The sequence below is a fragment of the Hylaeus anthracinus genome, unplaced genomic scaffold, assembly GCF_026225885.1.
Source record: "Hylaeus anthracinus isolate JK02 unplaced genomic scaffold, UHH_iyHylAnth1.0_haploid 4, whole genome shotgun sequence".
Taxonomy (NCBI): Eukaryota; Metazoa; Arthropoda; class Insecta; order Hymenoptera; family Colletidae; genus Hylaeus; species Hylaeus anthracinus.
Genome location: NW_026535289.1, coordinates 2,202,970 through 2,219,760, shown reverse-complemented (window position 1 = coordinate 2,219,760; position 16,791 = coordinate 2,202,970). Strand labels below are relative to the sequence as shown.

At 35.4% G+C, this 16,791-nt stretch overlaps 1 protein-coding gene and 1 long non-coding RNA gene across 13 annotated transcripts in view; one reads left to right on the top strand and one right to left on the bottom strand.

Moving 5' to 3' along the window:
• LOC128895072 (titin) overlaps positions 1 to 16,791 on the top strand; it is a 109,633-nt gene that overhangs the window by 28,864 nt on the left and 63,978 nt on the right. For 10 of the 12 annotated variants that reach the window (XR_008461690.1, XR_008461691.1, XR_008461689.1 and 7 more), the window contains one exon: positions 3,960 to 4,157. The exons of the other annotated variants lie outside the window; for them this stretch is intronic. Coding sequence is in view for 7 of the 10 variants with exons in the window: in XM_054157307.1 (XP_054013282.1) it covers positions 3,960 to 4,157 (198 nt within the window). In the remaining 3 variants the exon portion in view is untranslated. The remainder of the gene's footprint in view (positions 1 to 3,959; positions 4,158 to 16,791) is intronic. 12 annotated transcript variants of the gene reach the window in all.
• Positions 16,133 to 16,791, bottom strand: part of LOC128895119 (uncharacterized) — a 3,382-nt gene continuing 2,723 nt past the window's right edge. Inside the window, exon 4 of the long non-coding RNA XR_008461718.1 lies at positions 16,133 to 16,512. This is a non-coding gene — a long non-coding RNA (uncharacterized LOC128895119). The remainder of the gene's footprint in view (positions 16,513 to 16,791) is intronic.

Sequence of the window (16,791 nt, the reverse complement as noted above, 5' to 3'; positions counted from 1 at the left end):
ATTAGTATAACTCTTGATCTCTTTATTCAAGTGATTACTAATTGCAATGAAACTGTCTACCTATACGAAACAAAATATTAATATTATTCAATTAGTTTATAAAATACATTCTGCATACGTCTTGTGCGTAGATTTCATATTATCATATTTCATACATAAATACATAAAATTCGCAGTCTAATCGCATTAAAAGATTAGATTCAACCCAACACTGGCGCATAGACGGTCCTTGATTTTGGTGGACTGTACACGCGCGGCCTCCCTCGATTTTTCACGTTTTTTTTCTCCTTTTTCCACAAGATCGTCTCCGATCGTGGGTCGCGGTGTGGTGAACCTCTCGTTCGGAGAACGCCACCAGTCAGTCCGGTTTTGTCCTCCCATTCGTTCGTCCGTGTCGGTGACGTCACCTTACAAAGATATCTATAAAGTATAAGTGCATGGAGATTAGCGGCATTAGGTGCAAATGAATCTCACAACCATATTACGATTTTAAATAAAAATTCAGAAAAAATTCCACTTTTTCTAGCTTTAGTCTCCTCAGCCTACTGGAGAAAGAATTTGTACAACAGTTTTTTTCATAATCCATTTGAAAATTTGAACAGATCTCTATATTCTTGAATGAAAGAGTTTCGAAAATATTGAAATCGATGCTTACGAATTGAAAAATCAAATTAAGAATGCAGATGGTTGGTAAGGGATTATGGTTTGGAATAGTATACGTTTCGACTTATGATTCGAGTAAACTATGTATGAGTGCTCTGGATCATAAAGGGTTTTCTAAAAGGGGCCTTAGAATTTTTTTTTATTAAAACAAATGGCGTAGAATATATCTGATTGTTACACTGATTTCTAGATAATTAAATGTGAAAGTTGGTATCATTCAAGTGTATTTCACAAATATTAAAGCCTTTTTATGAAAACCTTTTATTTTCGTATTTCAAAGAAGACCTGAACTATAAGACGAAACGTGTATTATTGTAATTAATAATGCTTGGACTGACCACTAGTTAATTAAACCACATCCTGTCCTTGTATCGCAGAGATTATTGCTCGATTTCTTCTCTTTTCATGTTCAATTGATCATAAGACTCGTGCGATCGTTTGTCAGAGTGATTCGTTGTTTCGACCAATGAAACAAGTTCAAAGTTGATAATCACGACGTTTACTTGTTTTAAAACAATGTAATCCAAACTGGAACGATAAGGCAGTACATTCATTTGGACTGCATCTGAAATTAATGACTCGATAGTCAATGATGATTTACTGGCTCTGAGTCAATTTCGTAGATAATTACTTGATGACATAAATCAAATTTAATAACAAAATACAGTAGTCTGTTACAGGCATCAATGTACATAAATGTACTTAAATATTTATTATCTTTAATAAAATTATGCAGAGCATACAATTAATCTACATCATTCAGTACAATTAATGAAGCAAAATGAAGTTCTTTGTAGACATGAAAATATTCTAAGAAGAGCACTTGATATTTGATAACCTACGTCATTGTGAATGATACCATATACTTCGTGTTGAATGCTTGAGACATTAACCCAGTTTCTTTCATATTATTTCAATTGTTTAGGCGTAGCCCTCATTTTCCATGTATTTACTTAATCCTTCAATTTTTTATATCGTTATATATATTAAGAATGTTCTCGTTAAAAATCAAAACGATTATAAAACAAAAGAAGTCAGTTACCACGAATAAAACAGAGCGATGGTCAATTTGTAATTGTGAGGAATTCATTTCTGTGCTTTACCGTTGCACGAGAAATAACTTGATAGTTATGAAGGTGACATTAAGACGAATTCACCCTGTGCTACATTATGCCATACTCATAATGTTTATGTATGTTTGTTTTCGTCTAAATGCGACGCGTCGACGTTATCGTCGAAATACGTAATCCAAATATCATGGTACCTGGTTCACGACGATTATTTAATTCAACGTCATATTAAAGTTATAATATAGCAGGTCGTTGAATTCGTTTCGATGTCACTTATAAAACAATCGAGTTCAAAATACATGGTTCCAATAAATCCATTTCAATTTCATTCTTTGCTAATTAAATACTGATTGAGTTTTATTTGAAACATTTCTTCGTCAGATTTCGAAACTACCTGAAAATCATGGACTGATTTGTGATGCACCCTGTATATCATAGCTTGGTATTCTTCCTATTTTCATGTTTTCTTCGTTGTTCGAAATTTCCATCCAGATGAGAATTTTGTCCCACTTTTACGTCAGGTCCGATGCAACGAATGATCGAGTAGAGATCAATAGAATTATCCACGCCGCGTAACAGCTCGCTCGAGTAGTTTGCACGGCAACGATTCGTCGTCGTCGCGTCCGCGGAATTCGCACGGAGCGGATCTTTGGCGAATCGCCAAAAATAACGTTAATCAGTAAAGACGGCGTTGGTAACTGGAGAGCATAACTTCCACTTCGCGCTGTCTTGCGAGGAAGAGGGAACGATAGCGAGCATCAATTTTACCCACAATGTTTCCGCGTGATAGCTCGATTTCTCACTGCTGAGGCACGCGGGGAACGTTGATCAACGTCGAAATTAATTCACCGCGGATAAAAGCGAACCATTAAACCTTCGTTTGTTCACTGTGCTTCCGAGTGGTCGAATTTTTGGTGAGACGCCAATTAAATTCCGTATTTCACTAGCATTTCGAGTCGGGTTCCATGTTTTCCGAGAAACATGCTGATTTTTGTGATATTTTTTTATCATATTTTTAACGGTATTTCTGCCAATTTTCGTAAACAAATGTTATTCTAGGTAGGAAGTGTAATCTTCAGCGTATCATGGTAGGGGTCATGAGGGTGGATTTCTTTGATCTTAATATTCAGAATTCAGTAAAACTCGAGTATTTTTATCAACAAAGCAGTTGGGAGATTTCTTTGAAAACAGTCAGCTTTTTAAAAAATTATCTACAGTTGTAATTTACATCTTTTTCTTAAAAGAACTAAGAGAGAAATAATATTAATAAGTTTCAAAGACGATTCCAAAAATTGCTTAAAATTTCTATGTTATAGAAAACAATTTTTGGAAAGTGGAAGGATTAATTTGATCGATTTTGAGGGCATCTTCTCAAAATCTCAAACTTGAAGGAAACGCAATAATCTAAAATCGAGTTTCTAAGAGAGTTTCAAAAACGACGTTCGTCGTTTACGTCAGACAAATCGTTTTTTAAATAGAGGTTGACGGAATGGCAATGATTTATCGAAAGATTTGCAGGAGGAGTTGCGTAACAGATAATTTCAGAATTTGTATACAGCGTCCGTAGTCAATCTTAAAATATTACGGTTAGTCCGAAAATATAAAGAAAAAAACAACATTAATTTTTGTGAAACAATTTTAGAAAAGCAGAGATTTATTGTGACATTATCACTTTTATCTTCTGGTGACTTATACAGACGCTCAAAATATTTTTTTGTAGTGTCAAAGAATTTTAAAAGAGCTTGGTAATTCTATTTCATTGTTGATTTATTACACACAAGTTGATACTTCATTTAATTATATAATGTTTATTTCGAAGATGGGTTGGAACATATAAGTCGAAATGTAATTAAATACTTTTAATAAACATATTTTAAATTTCATTAATGATTTCTTTTCATTACTTTTTCTACATTTATAATACATTTTTAAAATACATTATTCAGTCAAAAATTCGTATCATAAAAATATTACAAAAAGAAATACATATAAAAATAAAAACACAAGTTGAAACAAAATTTGAAACCAATGAAAGTTTACCACTTTACTCCATCTCTGGATAAAGCTCATTGTTCGTCGATAGAAAATATTAGTCTCTTCCAAATGTAGTTATTGCTCATGAACAAGAATAGCAGCGAGTATTGAGCCACGAGTCTAATGATTCGAGGCGCGATCGCTAAATCGATCCACGGTGATAGCTCGAACGATTCTGTTTTCCCGCGAAAGAGGAGAAACACGAGAATGGTGGACGGGCACGATTCGATGGAAACGATGGAGAATGGCGAGGGACCTCCTGAGAAGGAATCACGAACAGTGGTGGTGTGCAACGAGAATGCACCGCAACAAACCACCACTCCGACGACCACCATAAGCACCATAGCCGTGCAGAGCGGTGAAACGCGCCTGGTGATCGCTCTACTTCAAGTAAGAAGCATCGTACCTTATCGTAGACGCCTAATGTCTTATTAATCTCCCTGTGCTTAGACCAGAGTTTCTCAAACCTCATCTTCCCTTAGTAACCATCGGCAAAGAACAGTTTCTAGACCCACAGAGTTATATAATTACAATATATTTTACACTTTTTAAACTTTTTCTATGTAATGTCAAGAATGTACTTGAAACTATATGATAATAATTCGTTTTATTATGGGTAATTATTTCTTCATTGAAGTATATACGTAATATTTTCATATAATTTTATTTTCATTTATTGACAGTAATTACATACAGTCAATTTTTCATTAAAGCATGAAAGATTTATTATCGTATGTTATTATGTCTCATAAATAGATAAATGTTCAATTACTACATTTTATTTTATTAACAAATGCATTACAATGTTTATTTTAGTTTCATGACTGATGTTCATTAAATTTTTGTCATTTAAATTATTTTAAAAGTAGATTTCGTTAAAAGTCTTCAATACACGTGTAAACACGTGTCGATACGAGTTATCTCGATCGTCCAACTCATCCTCTGAATTTGCAGCTTGTCAGTAAGACCCCACTTTTCTCTGTTCAACGTCGATATAGTTATAACAATAACTAATTACACAAAGTTGCGCTAATATCACTCTTATTTTTAAAACGGTTAAACGCAAAGTTCGTGAATTCGATTTTTCGGTACGCCTACTCCCTAAACGTGTTTATGCTGGCATTGAAGTCTCTCGATACACGAAAAGCAATAATATGCGAGATATCTCGTACTTCATAGGTAGCATAGGCCACAGTTTTCTCATCCTTCTAGGACATTATTATGTGCACGTTTCATTTAATATATCTTGGTTAATATAAATTTTATTCAAAACGTGCACAGAAAAAGAAAGTTTTCAAAGGAAAGAATTAAAAATTTTTGATTTTTAACAATAAACAATTTTTATAACTCACTTTATATAAAGTATAAAAGCAATGTAGAATATATAGAGGTCCCTAAGCCAAGCACCCCAGTGTTTTGCTAATAATAATAATAATAATAATATATACTATGTACTGTGTGACTTTAATATTGTATATTTTATAATTCTAAAAGGTATTGTGTTCGTAAATAAGGAAACATACGCATACGTGTTAATATTCGTCAAGAGTTTAGTTTTAAACCTGGCTACTCCAAAGACAGTCTCCAAGATACGTAGCAATCACCCCAACCGTTTTCCTGTTATTCGAAAACAGGCAAACCGTATCGCATTCGGCATACGCAGATTAGAAATACCTTAGAACTGGCTGACCGTTCGTCAAGGCGTTAACTATCGACCACCGACAGACAGTATATATCAGCGTCGCGGTGAAAGTTGTCAAAGAAGCGTCCCAGGGGGTGTGATATATGTTTTAGGAAGCGTTCGAAGACATTTAATCGTTCCAACATTCGTCAGGTAGAGTGCGGCGCGCATTTGCACGCGGTTTACACGCGAGCATAATCTATGGTGTTAGATATTTCGGGAGCCGGTCGGCACACCGAGTCCATAGCTATTTCCGAGTCCTCTCGAAACCGTGGGCATTTTAGGTATCCATCGAGCAAAACGAGCTCACCGAAACTCCGCGAAGGATAAATTTAACCGCTACGGGTCCCTTGGTTCGAGATCGCGCCGCCATGAACGGGGGAACCATCTCGCGTTCGTTATGGCCCCAAAGTAATTGGACGCGGCCCGGACGATTCTGTCGTTAACGAGAGACAACGTGCATCGAGATCGAGACGGTTTACTCCCGGTGAAAACGCGCGTCTCGCGCCGGGATTACGTAATCCTTCTTGGGCATGGTCGTTATTATGCATCTTAGACGGGCGATGTGGCTACCGACATGAAAACGATAGGATACGTTTCACTTTAACATACCGGTCTATTTCTCGAACGTGCCTCCGATAAATTTCTGCTCTTCGGTGTGTGGTGTAACATTGCTCAGACGGTGGTTTTAGTTTGTAATATTTTTGAGATATGCGACTACTCTGACCACACCCTCTTTCTAGAAACAGGGAACTTTTATTGGGAGAGAAGATTCTGAGTAGACTCTAAATATAAACTGTTCTATATCTTCCTTATTGTTGCTGTTATGGCGAGAGTTTTTATAATTTACGTTGTTTGGAATTAAATTTGGAAACTAGATGTATACGGATTTTTGTAAAATCGATAGTGATCGAGATAAATGAAATGAGATGAATATCACGATGGGACGTGGTCGGTGCCACACATAAAGTATACAACATGACGTTTACTGTTGCATTTACGACACATTTGTGTAGAATAAAAGTTATTGGAAATTAAATTTTGAAAACTGTTTAGTCTGTACAGGTTTTTGATAGGATCGATAGTAATTGAGGTATATTACATGAAAGGTGCACATCACAATATTCTTGTTAGGTGATGGGGTGTGGTCGATGACAAACAGAATATACGGCATGGCACTTAGTATTTCGTTTATAGAAAATTTGTATATTACAAAAATTATAGGGAAATGAATTTTGAAACTTTTTTGGTTTATACAAGTTTTCGATGGGATCGATAGTAATCGATGGAGATCGTATACTCGATATTGGTTTACCGTTAACTTCCCAATAAAAGCGCACGTAATAGAAGTCTTTGTTAATTGCGTTCTTAATATTTTTAATATAACATCAATTATACATTCTAAAATTTATATTGACGAATAACGAAACTAAAATAGTTACAAGACATTTTTAAGAAGTTTTCGATAAACTAGAAAATGAGCAGAAAATTTGTTGGTAACTATTTGAATATATAATAATCTTAAAAATAATTTATTAAAGGTTTGAAGACTCGATTACCCCTTTAGTTTTATCGTCCCTTCGAGAACTATATCAACCATTGACACATATTCCTCTTCGATTCGATACGAAAGGTTTTCCAAAAGGACCTTTAGAATCTCGTTTTTCTATTATATCACGAATGGTATGGTAAATATTAAATTATTTGTATTTTAAATGTGTGAGTACACATAATGGCAATTAAACGTAGGAGATGATGTCATTTAAAGGTGTATTCTAAGTAGAGCGTCAAATTTCAGGTATTCCTTTGAATTTCTTTTTCTTTAAATATGCACACAGATTTCTTTATATTTCAAAAATATATATAATTCATTTATGTATGGTATATTACCAAGTATGTGCACTTATACACCATTCTGTTTGGACGTCCCTAATTTCATTAATTCCACAAATCCGACAAAATCCTTTGACGCGTACATTTTGAAAGTTCTACACTTGAAGACAATGCAAAAGAAAATTGATTTTTGAAATTTCTAGACTAGAATACCTTCTTAAGTACCCTCCGAAATATTGGGAGCACAAATTTAGTTTGATCCGTTTTCAAAAGATGGCTCTGGCTTTTATGAATATTTCATAGTGACAACTGGTTTCAATTGTTTCTGAGAGGTTAGATATCTGCCAATAACATTCAGTTTATATTGCTTTGAGTTTCATTTAATACCCCTGTTTTTTACTTTGTTGAACATGTCAATTTTGTGTTAAGTAAGCAGCATTTCCGGGAGGTTTTAGTTTTCTGCTTTAATTGGAAAAAAGTGCAACTGAAGCACATCGAATGCTTGTTGAAGTCTACGGTGACAATGCTTCAACTGATAAATCATGTAGGGAATGGTTTCGACGCTGTAAGAATGGTGATTTTAGCGTTGAAAACAAGCCTCGCTCTGGACAGCCAAAAAAATTCGAAGACAATCAATTGGAGGTATTACTCGATGAAGATCCGAGTCAAACTCAAGAAGAGCTTGCAGAATCATTGGGAATTACCCAATAAGCAGTTTCTGTACGATAAATCCATGGGAATGATTCACAACCGAGGCAATTGGGTGGCGTATGAACTGAAACCGAGAGACATTGAAAGGCGATTTTTTACTTGCGAGCAGCTGATTCAAAGGCAACAAAGAAAGGGTTTTTTTACATCGGAGTGTGACTAGGGATGAGAAATGGATATTCTACGATAACCCCAAGAAGAAAAAATACTACGCTACACCAGGTCAATCATTACCATTGACCTCAACATCAACACCAAAATCGAATATTCATGGTTCTAAAGTCCTGCTGTGTATCTGGTGGGATCAAAAGGGTGTTGTATACTATGAGCTGCTACAACGTCGCGATTCCATTACGGGCCATCGGTATAGGCTGCAATTGATTCGTTTGACCCGTGCATTACGACAAAAACGACCGAAATATGATCAGAGACATGACAAAGTCATTCTTCTGCATGATAATGCCTCATATCGCAAAAGTTGTGAAAAATTATTTGGAAAAGCTTAAGTGGAATATTTTACCGCACCCGCCGTATTCGCCGGAGATTGCTCCTTGTGACACTTCTTTCGCAGAAATCGAAAATTGGCTTGTAACTTGGATCGTCTCAAAAGACGAGATATTTTTTCGAGCTGGAATTCGAAAATTGCCTGAGAGGTGGGAAAAAGTAGTAAACAGCGATGGACAATACTTTGATTGATCTGTTAATTCATTTGGTTCTCGAAATAAATGCATTTTTCACTACAAAAAAAAAAAAAAAAAATGGACCGAACTAATTTGTACTCTCAATATATTTCGTTACTATTGTCGAAACAAAATCCTAAATCCCCTTTTGCAAAACCCCGTGCAAAGCAATAACAGATTTTGCCAATTCACTGTACGGCCTCTAAAATTTGCCCATTATCCAGCACTTCCTACCGAGGGGACTTCCTCAGTTCATCCGTGATAAGAATAGCTCAATCACGAGCCGTTTCTAGCTCGTCTCAGCAGACGTCTCGCGCGTTTAGCCGCAGACGATGCACGGATGCGGATGGTCCGTGACGCGCCTAGCATCTCGCAGTTTAGCAATTTGTTTCGTTGGAGCGATTTGTACGCTCGCGGCTCATAGAGATTCTATCTGGCGATGCAAGGATCTTTCGCCCCGATGTAATTTAACAAACAGCGGACGACAAGACGCGCGAGGAGTATGCCTCCTCTGCGCTTGTGCCCGTCACACGATCTTATCGTTGAAACACGCGATAACAGCGATACAACTGGTTTGATACATTACATCACGGTATTACCGGTTACAGTTACATCACAGCATTATCGGTTACACGTCGCGCGTCTCGGGGATATTCATTTGCATCGCCAGCGAATACGTTTCCCTAGCGATCCTTGGACCGAAATAATGACTCATTGTTTTACGGCGACTCGCCGCGCGGCTGTTCGCAAATTAACATCCACGAGGGTCGTTAATTAATCTTGAGAGGGTTTACAAATTATCGGGTAATTTTATGCCGCGGTTACAAATTGCTTTATCCTGGAACTCGGTGTTTCCTAGATCTATTCTAGTCGCGAAATGATCATCATTCTTTGGATACATTCGTAAATCGTTTGTGTTCGTTTCGTTGTTGTTTAGGATCTAAAAGTAGACATATCTATTCGATCCTTTTGGATTGAGGACTAGTGATGAGGTATTACGTGCTGTTTCGAATAGCCATTACTTTTTTTCATATCAATTAATCTCTTTAACCGTGATACTAATTTATAATAGTTTGATTTTCAGTGCAGTATATTTGTAGTATTCCAGAGAGAAACGAGCTTTGTCGATGCCTGTGGGAAATACTTTGAGTGCAAAAGAATGAATAATATATAGAAATTATTCATGTAAATTCGATATTCTGTTTTTATTTGAATAATATATTATTTGAATTAAGCGTTCGTTATTTAGAAGTATGAATACTGTTCATATTTTATTAGGAAGAAATGAAACATATACAAGGTTGAAAAATATAAACAGCGAATTGAAAATAGATATTCTTGTAAAGTTGTTGTATCTACTCACTGTTAATGGTTTCTAAAATATAAAAATGTATGATCCTGACGAGATCTCTGTTACGAATATAAGTAGAGTGTACAATGCGATATTAATAATTACCATCAATCATGTGACAACTAACCAGTCACCAAGAAATTAATTTTCATAGAAAGTTACAACGTCCCTGTGAGAACGATTCAATCACGAGTCACCACATTACGTCCAACAAGATTTATTATTTACAATTATATCCATTAGTTCGTAGAAGTTACATAAAGACAGTCGTTTTACGGAGTCATCCAACAGACGCGTTTAAATTGCAACTCCAGCTACATCCATCACGCCCATCGACAAGCTAGACGCCAATCATCTTGCTATTTCGATAATGGGCATGCACGCTGTGTATACAGCTACCTCTTCTTGAAAGAATGTTACGATGTACGAGTTGAATTGTACTTATCTCGGTTAGCATCGATACTATCGAAAACTTGAATACACCCAAATAGCTTCCACATATAGTTTTCAACAACTTTTCTTATATATACTTATTCTGTAAATCCAACTATAGACAATATATTGCATGATTTATGGTTGATATTGGATACGCTCTCCATACACTGTAAGACTATTGTTCGTATTGAATTTCATTTGTCTCGGTTACTAATGGTTTTATTGAAAGTATGCATTGATTAAAAAAGGTTATAAATAAAATTTGCAGTATTTTTTATCATTTGTGCTTTTCCTATAATAGCAACTATAAGCGAGATATCTCACGTTGTATACTTAGCATTAATTAGCATTAATTGCAAATTCTAAATATCATCATATTTCAAAATAAAATGCTGTCTTTCAAGCAATTCATATAATTCAACAGTACTATAAATAATACTATGAGAAATCCTATTTAAACTTTATCGACCATTGTTTTGTTCATCAATACGTTTACAAAAAGCATTGAAAACCTGTTATGAAAAGAACAGCCTTAAATAATAATCTGTACAAGAAAAACACACAGTGAATATTGCAACAACAACATTAATTAAACAAAATTAACGTAGACATATCGAAAATGGTATGGTGGACAAGAAAGGGATAGGATTAGTTAATAAGTTTTTCCATTTGATTATGTTGGGAAGAGTACGTTATTTTACCACCTCTAAAAGAGTACATGCAGTGGGTGTAGAAAGTATTCGTACACCAAAAATTGTAATTGTAAAATTGTAATTTATTAACTTATTTTTTATAAGCAATGACATTCCACATATTCTCGGAAATCTCTGGAATAGAGTACAAAAAAATACCTATTTATGTAAGTTACGAAATTAACAAAAAGAAAAACAATTAATGGATAGAAATTAAAACAATAAGTATTCGCACAACTGTTTAATTTTTAAAACTTGATTAAAAAAAAAAGAAATTAACATTAATTTACAAGTATATATATTCAATATTTCCTTCGTCCTTTTGATTTTATAATTAATGCAACTCTTCTAAGCGTTAAATTAACTAAATTATTAGTTAATCGAAGTGGGATCTTCTTCAATTCCTCTATTAGAGCCATTTTTAAAAGTACTTTCCTGGAAATTCGATGTTTTCTAATTCGTACGGAGCAATAAACTAATGTATTTACGTTACAAACTCTACTGTAAATGGTTCGTTATAAGAATCGTACAAATACTTATTGCTTCTATACTTTTACCTACTTTTCGCATTTTTTTGTTAATTTCACGAATCACATTAACTAGTAAATGTTGGTTAGACTATATCTATCTTAGAGATTTCCGAGAATATGTAAAATATCATTGATTATACAAAAATAAGTTAAGAAACTACAATTTCACAGAAAAGTTTTTTGGGAAATTCATCGGTGTACAATACATTTTACACTCACTGTATGTTTATTAAAACCTAGGTCCATGTTATTTATTTAATTTGTCGAGTTATGCCACCATCGATGCCAAGATACGTGCACCGATCGACGCCATTAACGCGTGTTGTCACGGCCACGTAATCAGAAACAGAACCAGGCAGACTAGACGTACAAAGGCTGGGTCTGGGCAGGTCGATCCAAGAGGATCTACCGTGGCATGGATCTCCTGTACGTTCTCGTGTAATCTAACAAACCGGTATTATACGAGACGACCGCGACGGGCGTGATCCTTCCACCGCGCCTCTGCCTATATCGTACCTACGACCTTACGACACTGACTCCTGCCTCCGAAGGGACCAGGGAAAAAAGAAAACCCCAAAGACGGGACCCCGTGGAGGTGGTACAGTCATCTTCAAGTACCGCATCTTTGAACTCGACTCCGGATAGAATACCTTTCGTGTTCGTGCAACCAACGAACGATGCATCGTTAATTTACCCCTATTTTTAATCTAGGAAATAATTCAATATTTAGGTGTTCAGAATGTTAGTAAGGTAGAGATACCAGTAGTTAACTTATCGAGGAGAAAATGGATCATGTAAGTTGGTTGTGAGATTTGGTTTTTCATTTGGATGTGATATAGATGGGGAATTAATTTTGTTGTCTTTTAGGATGAGGATGATGGGGATTGAAATTTTATTGAATAGTATATTTCAAAATAATCGGAAACAGTAGATTTATAGAGTAAATAGTAGTCTATCTTAATAATCTTAAGCTATCTACTTAAGTAGTAGTAGATTTAAATTTATCAGGGGCTGCAGCTAATTCCATTAAGAGATTTTATTTAAAATACTATGCGAAATATAAATACTTTTATTATAAAAATGTAATTGTTTTCTTAATATTCTTCATATAAAATCTTCAAAAAAAATGGACACTCAAGCGTAGAAAATCGAATATTCTAGGGAAAAATTGCAACTGAAGAATCTGAGAAGAAATAAAACTAATTGGTTACAAATTTAAATTTACATATACCAGTAGTTTGCAGATATTTGATTTTAATTAAAGTTAGGAGAAAATTAAATTTAAGTTCATTACATGAATCACTGCATTTTTCAAGAGAAAAACAAAAATTGATCTCCTATGCTTTCAAATATTAATTAAATTATAAAAGCAACAAATCGGGAAATCTTTGTGTCTCTTTCTAAGTAAAGGTACGTAGTTGTAACTTCATATGATTATATTCATTTCAAAATAGACCTCTACCTTACATCCACAGAAAAACGTCGCAATTCGTAAGTCTCTATCGCAGAGAGATCATACTAAACGAGATTGCAAAACGTTGCCCATAAAGGATCACATCCAACGCAAATGGAGTATTCTACGATTGCAGGCAAACTTTCTTGATTTCGTAAAAGTCCAAGAATCAGGGCGACGTATCTATGTCACGCTTTGGAAATTTGAACGATTTCCGGGTTATCGATACCATTGACAGATGTCTTCTCATTGAGATCTGTAGTGGTTGGTCTTTGATCTACATTATGAAGCGTTTGTCAAAATCTATCCCTCCCTGAACTGGGGGTTCTGGGGGTCCTGAGGGTTACTGAAGGTAACCCTAATATCTCATTAAAAAAAGTAAGGTAATGAAAAACAGATTACAGCACTGTATGTCCCCCTAGATACCATGCAACTTTTGTTTGAAACATTTTGTCGTACAACAAATACCTTACGATTTATTTGAGGTCGTCACGTTATAAGACTCACCCTGTATATAAATTCATTGTTAAAGACATTAAATTGAGAACTAAGAAGGTTAATAGTTTGACAAAATGACGTGTAAATATTTGTATTTAAACTACAGTTACAAACGATAGAATCTAAAGGCTCAGAATTAATTTTTACACATAATATCTCTAGTCTCTTGCTTTTCTCACCGATGAAGCACCATCAGGGAATATTCCCTTACCCAGATGGAGGGGATAACCTTGAACTCCGTAATTTTTCGGCGTCGACATGTCGCGGGTGTAAAATACGGTAACGTTTCGACGAGTCGACTGTCGCTGACAATGAAAACGGATTCCGCGGTGGTTCGAAGTGAAAGTGAGTTCTGCAACGGAGTCTGCGATTGCACGCGGTCTCGCGAAGTGACGCGTGCAGGCCGCGTGTATTGCTCGAAACGCGCGTGTCTCCTGCGAGAACGATGGGAACAACCGGTACGTCGGAGCACGGCCATATTCGGTGGCCTAAAATTGGGACGAGCTGTTTCAACGTGGCTGCGCGAATTCGGTTAAACTCTGACTTGATTTTTAAACAGGACGATTGTCCATCCCTTTAACGCAATGACTGTTGCACTAGTATCCGTGAACACTTCTGTCAGAATAACATTTTGTTTAGAAATAATTGGGAGATACATAATCGATCATTTGTCGTGATACTTGATTCGTAATCTTGTCAGATCTTTGAAACCTTATCTTCAGAATTTAGGTTTATAATTGAACCGTCCATTGCACAAGTCGATTAACTCCATAAAGCAAGAAGTTGAGAAATGCGATGAAATAATGTACATTGTTTTTTAAAATTCCTTTTATAGTATAAATTCAAAGAAATATTGTAGAATGCACAAATACAGATGTAGCTTTTATATAACGGTATATACAACTAATAAAAAAGAATAGCCAAAAAATAATCGTCAGTGATGTTGCAATTTTTATGTGACTGATGGAGTTAATCGATTTGTGCAGCGAACGGCTCGATTGTTTAATGGAAACCCATGACACACATATGTGAAGTGTAAAACAGAAATAAAAGTAAGCTTAATTTTTGTGTGGATATTATCGATAATCAATCATTCAGATTGTACTTCGTCTTCGTTTGTCTCTGGTCTGTAGATTCACCCCTTAAAAGGATGCCTACCTGTAGGAAAACAACCTGTTTACAGAGAGCGGGTAGAGTAATGTGAACACCTGTGAAATATATTTAGATATTATATTATTACAAAATTATTTACGAATGAAAATTTTGTCGAACTTGTTACAAACTGTGAACTTTGTTTAATTTTGTTTAAATAATTGCAAAAGTAAAGAACTGATAACTAAATTGCAGATTTTATGTATTTATGACGGACAATAATATAGAAAACATACATAAAATATACATAATGTATATTGAATACAATTAATGATCTACAATTAATATAATCATATTGTTATTTCATTTTGTATAAGTGCACATACCTTTTGGTTATGCTTAGCACGTGTTTATTATATTTGTTTATATCATAAATGCAGAAAATCCACAGTCTACTAATAGTATAAAATCCCCTAATTTTATACGAACTGCAAGCTACTTCAGTTATCACAAAAATTCTTGATAACTCAGATACAAAAGTGATCGATGATGGCTCTTGACAATTAATGAGCAAATATTTATCACTAAAATTACGTTACTTCTTTATCACATTTATCAGCATAAAACATCGTCTTCAACAAGAAGATTACCTCGGATCCGTCATAGTCTAAAGTGTTTCCCGCAGGTAGACCGCGAAACGTTAACGTTTTTGGTAAGTTTTTCGCGCGATTCGAGCAGCGATATTAAAACTCGTTTCGCGATAGTATCGCTGCAGGGTATCTCGATTGAGCGGCTCGTCGTGTCCGCTGGCATGCCAACGCCTTTAAGAGAAATTGCGGTGGTTTGTTGAGGAGTTCGTGCCAGCTTCGTTGAACAGCTTCGCGCGTTCATGGAGAAACGCTCTCCTCTGTACGTGTGTGTATATGTGTATATGTGTCACGTATTTGCTCAAACGTTATCCATCGAGCGCGTGACAAGATTCGCGAATAAAAAGCACACGTTTTCCGCGATGATCCATGTTGGATTTCACGGACCATTGCCCATTCCACCGCAGACGAGAAGTCATTTTGCGATTACTGGCCCTTGTGATCATTTTGCCACCATGGATACTCAACTGATTGAGATTTTTTATTTATTCCAGACATTGTTTTTTAACATTAAATCTACCGCCGTTCATTTCTAACTATTTCTACTGTGATGGATATATTATATATATTTGAGACTCATTATAACTCTTGTTATTATATTTTATAAATAATAATATTTAGAATGATGAATTAGATTATATAACAGCCTCATTCGTTCAACTTTACCTCCTAGCCTTACATCTATAAATTGCAATATTTCTTGTAACAATGTCCTTGTATTAAGCCAGGTTTCTGCTCTACGGCGAATCAGATTTCGTGATATCCTTTTTGATTATTCACGTGTATACCTCTATAACCTGAGATCTTGACGCGGAGACAGATGGAAAAAAAATACTGTCGTTGACTGATGCCAGTGGGAGAAGAGATGAGATCGGTCCAGACGAAACTTTGGCAGGTTGCCAAAGATGAAAATGGAAGCATAACTCGTCTTTCTGTGGCCCAACTGGGGGGTCGACGAACCCAGGACCGATCTCTCTAGTTTCTACACTCCCTTTCTATCTATCTTCCTTACTCCAGAATGGTTAGGCTGTCTCTCATCTCTCTCTTTCCAATTTTGCTTGCGAGCTCACATTTAGATTTAGAAGCATCCCCGGGTGCTCCGGAAATCCGTCGTCGCTTTCATTCCGCTTGCTTTTTCGGGGGACCTGCGAAAGATATATAGGGAGGCTTCGATAAGTCGATGTCAATGGGAAATGGAAATTATTTTGTTTCATCGTGGGTTCTTCTTATCGAGGTTTCCATTTTTAGAGGCTTAAACGATGTGAGTAATTAATTAAGGTAGTTGTACTGTTTAAATGTTACTTTTTAAATACTATAAAGGTATATGGGTTTCGCAGTGTCTATATATATATATATAGGTAAGTTTTCTTACCTATAAAATATATATATATATATATATATATATATATATATATATATATATA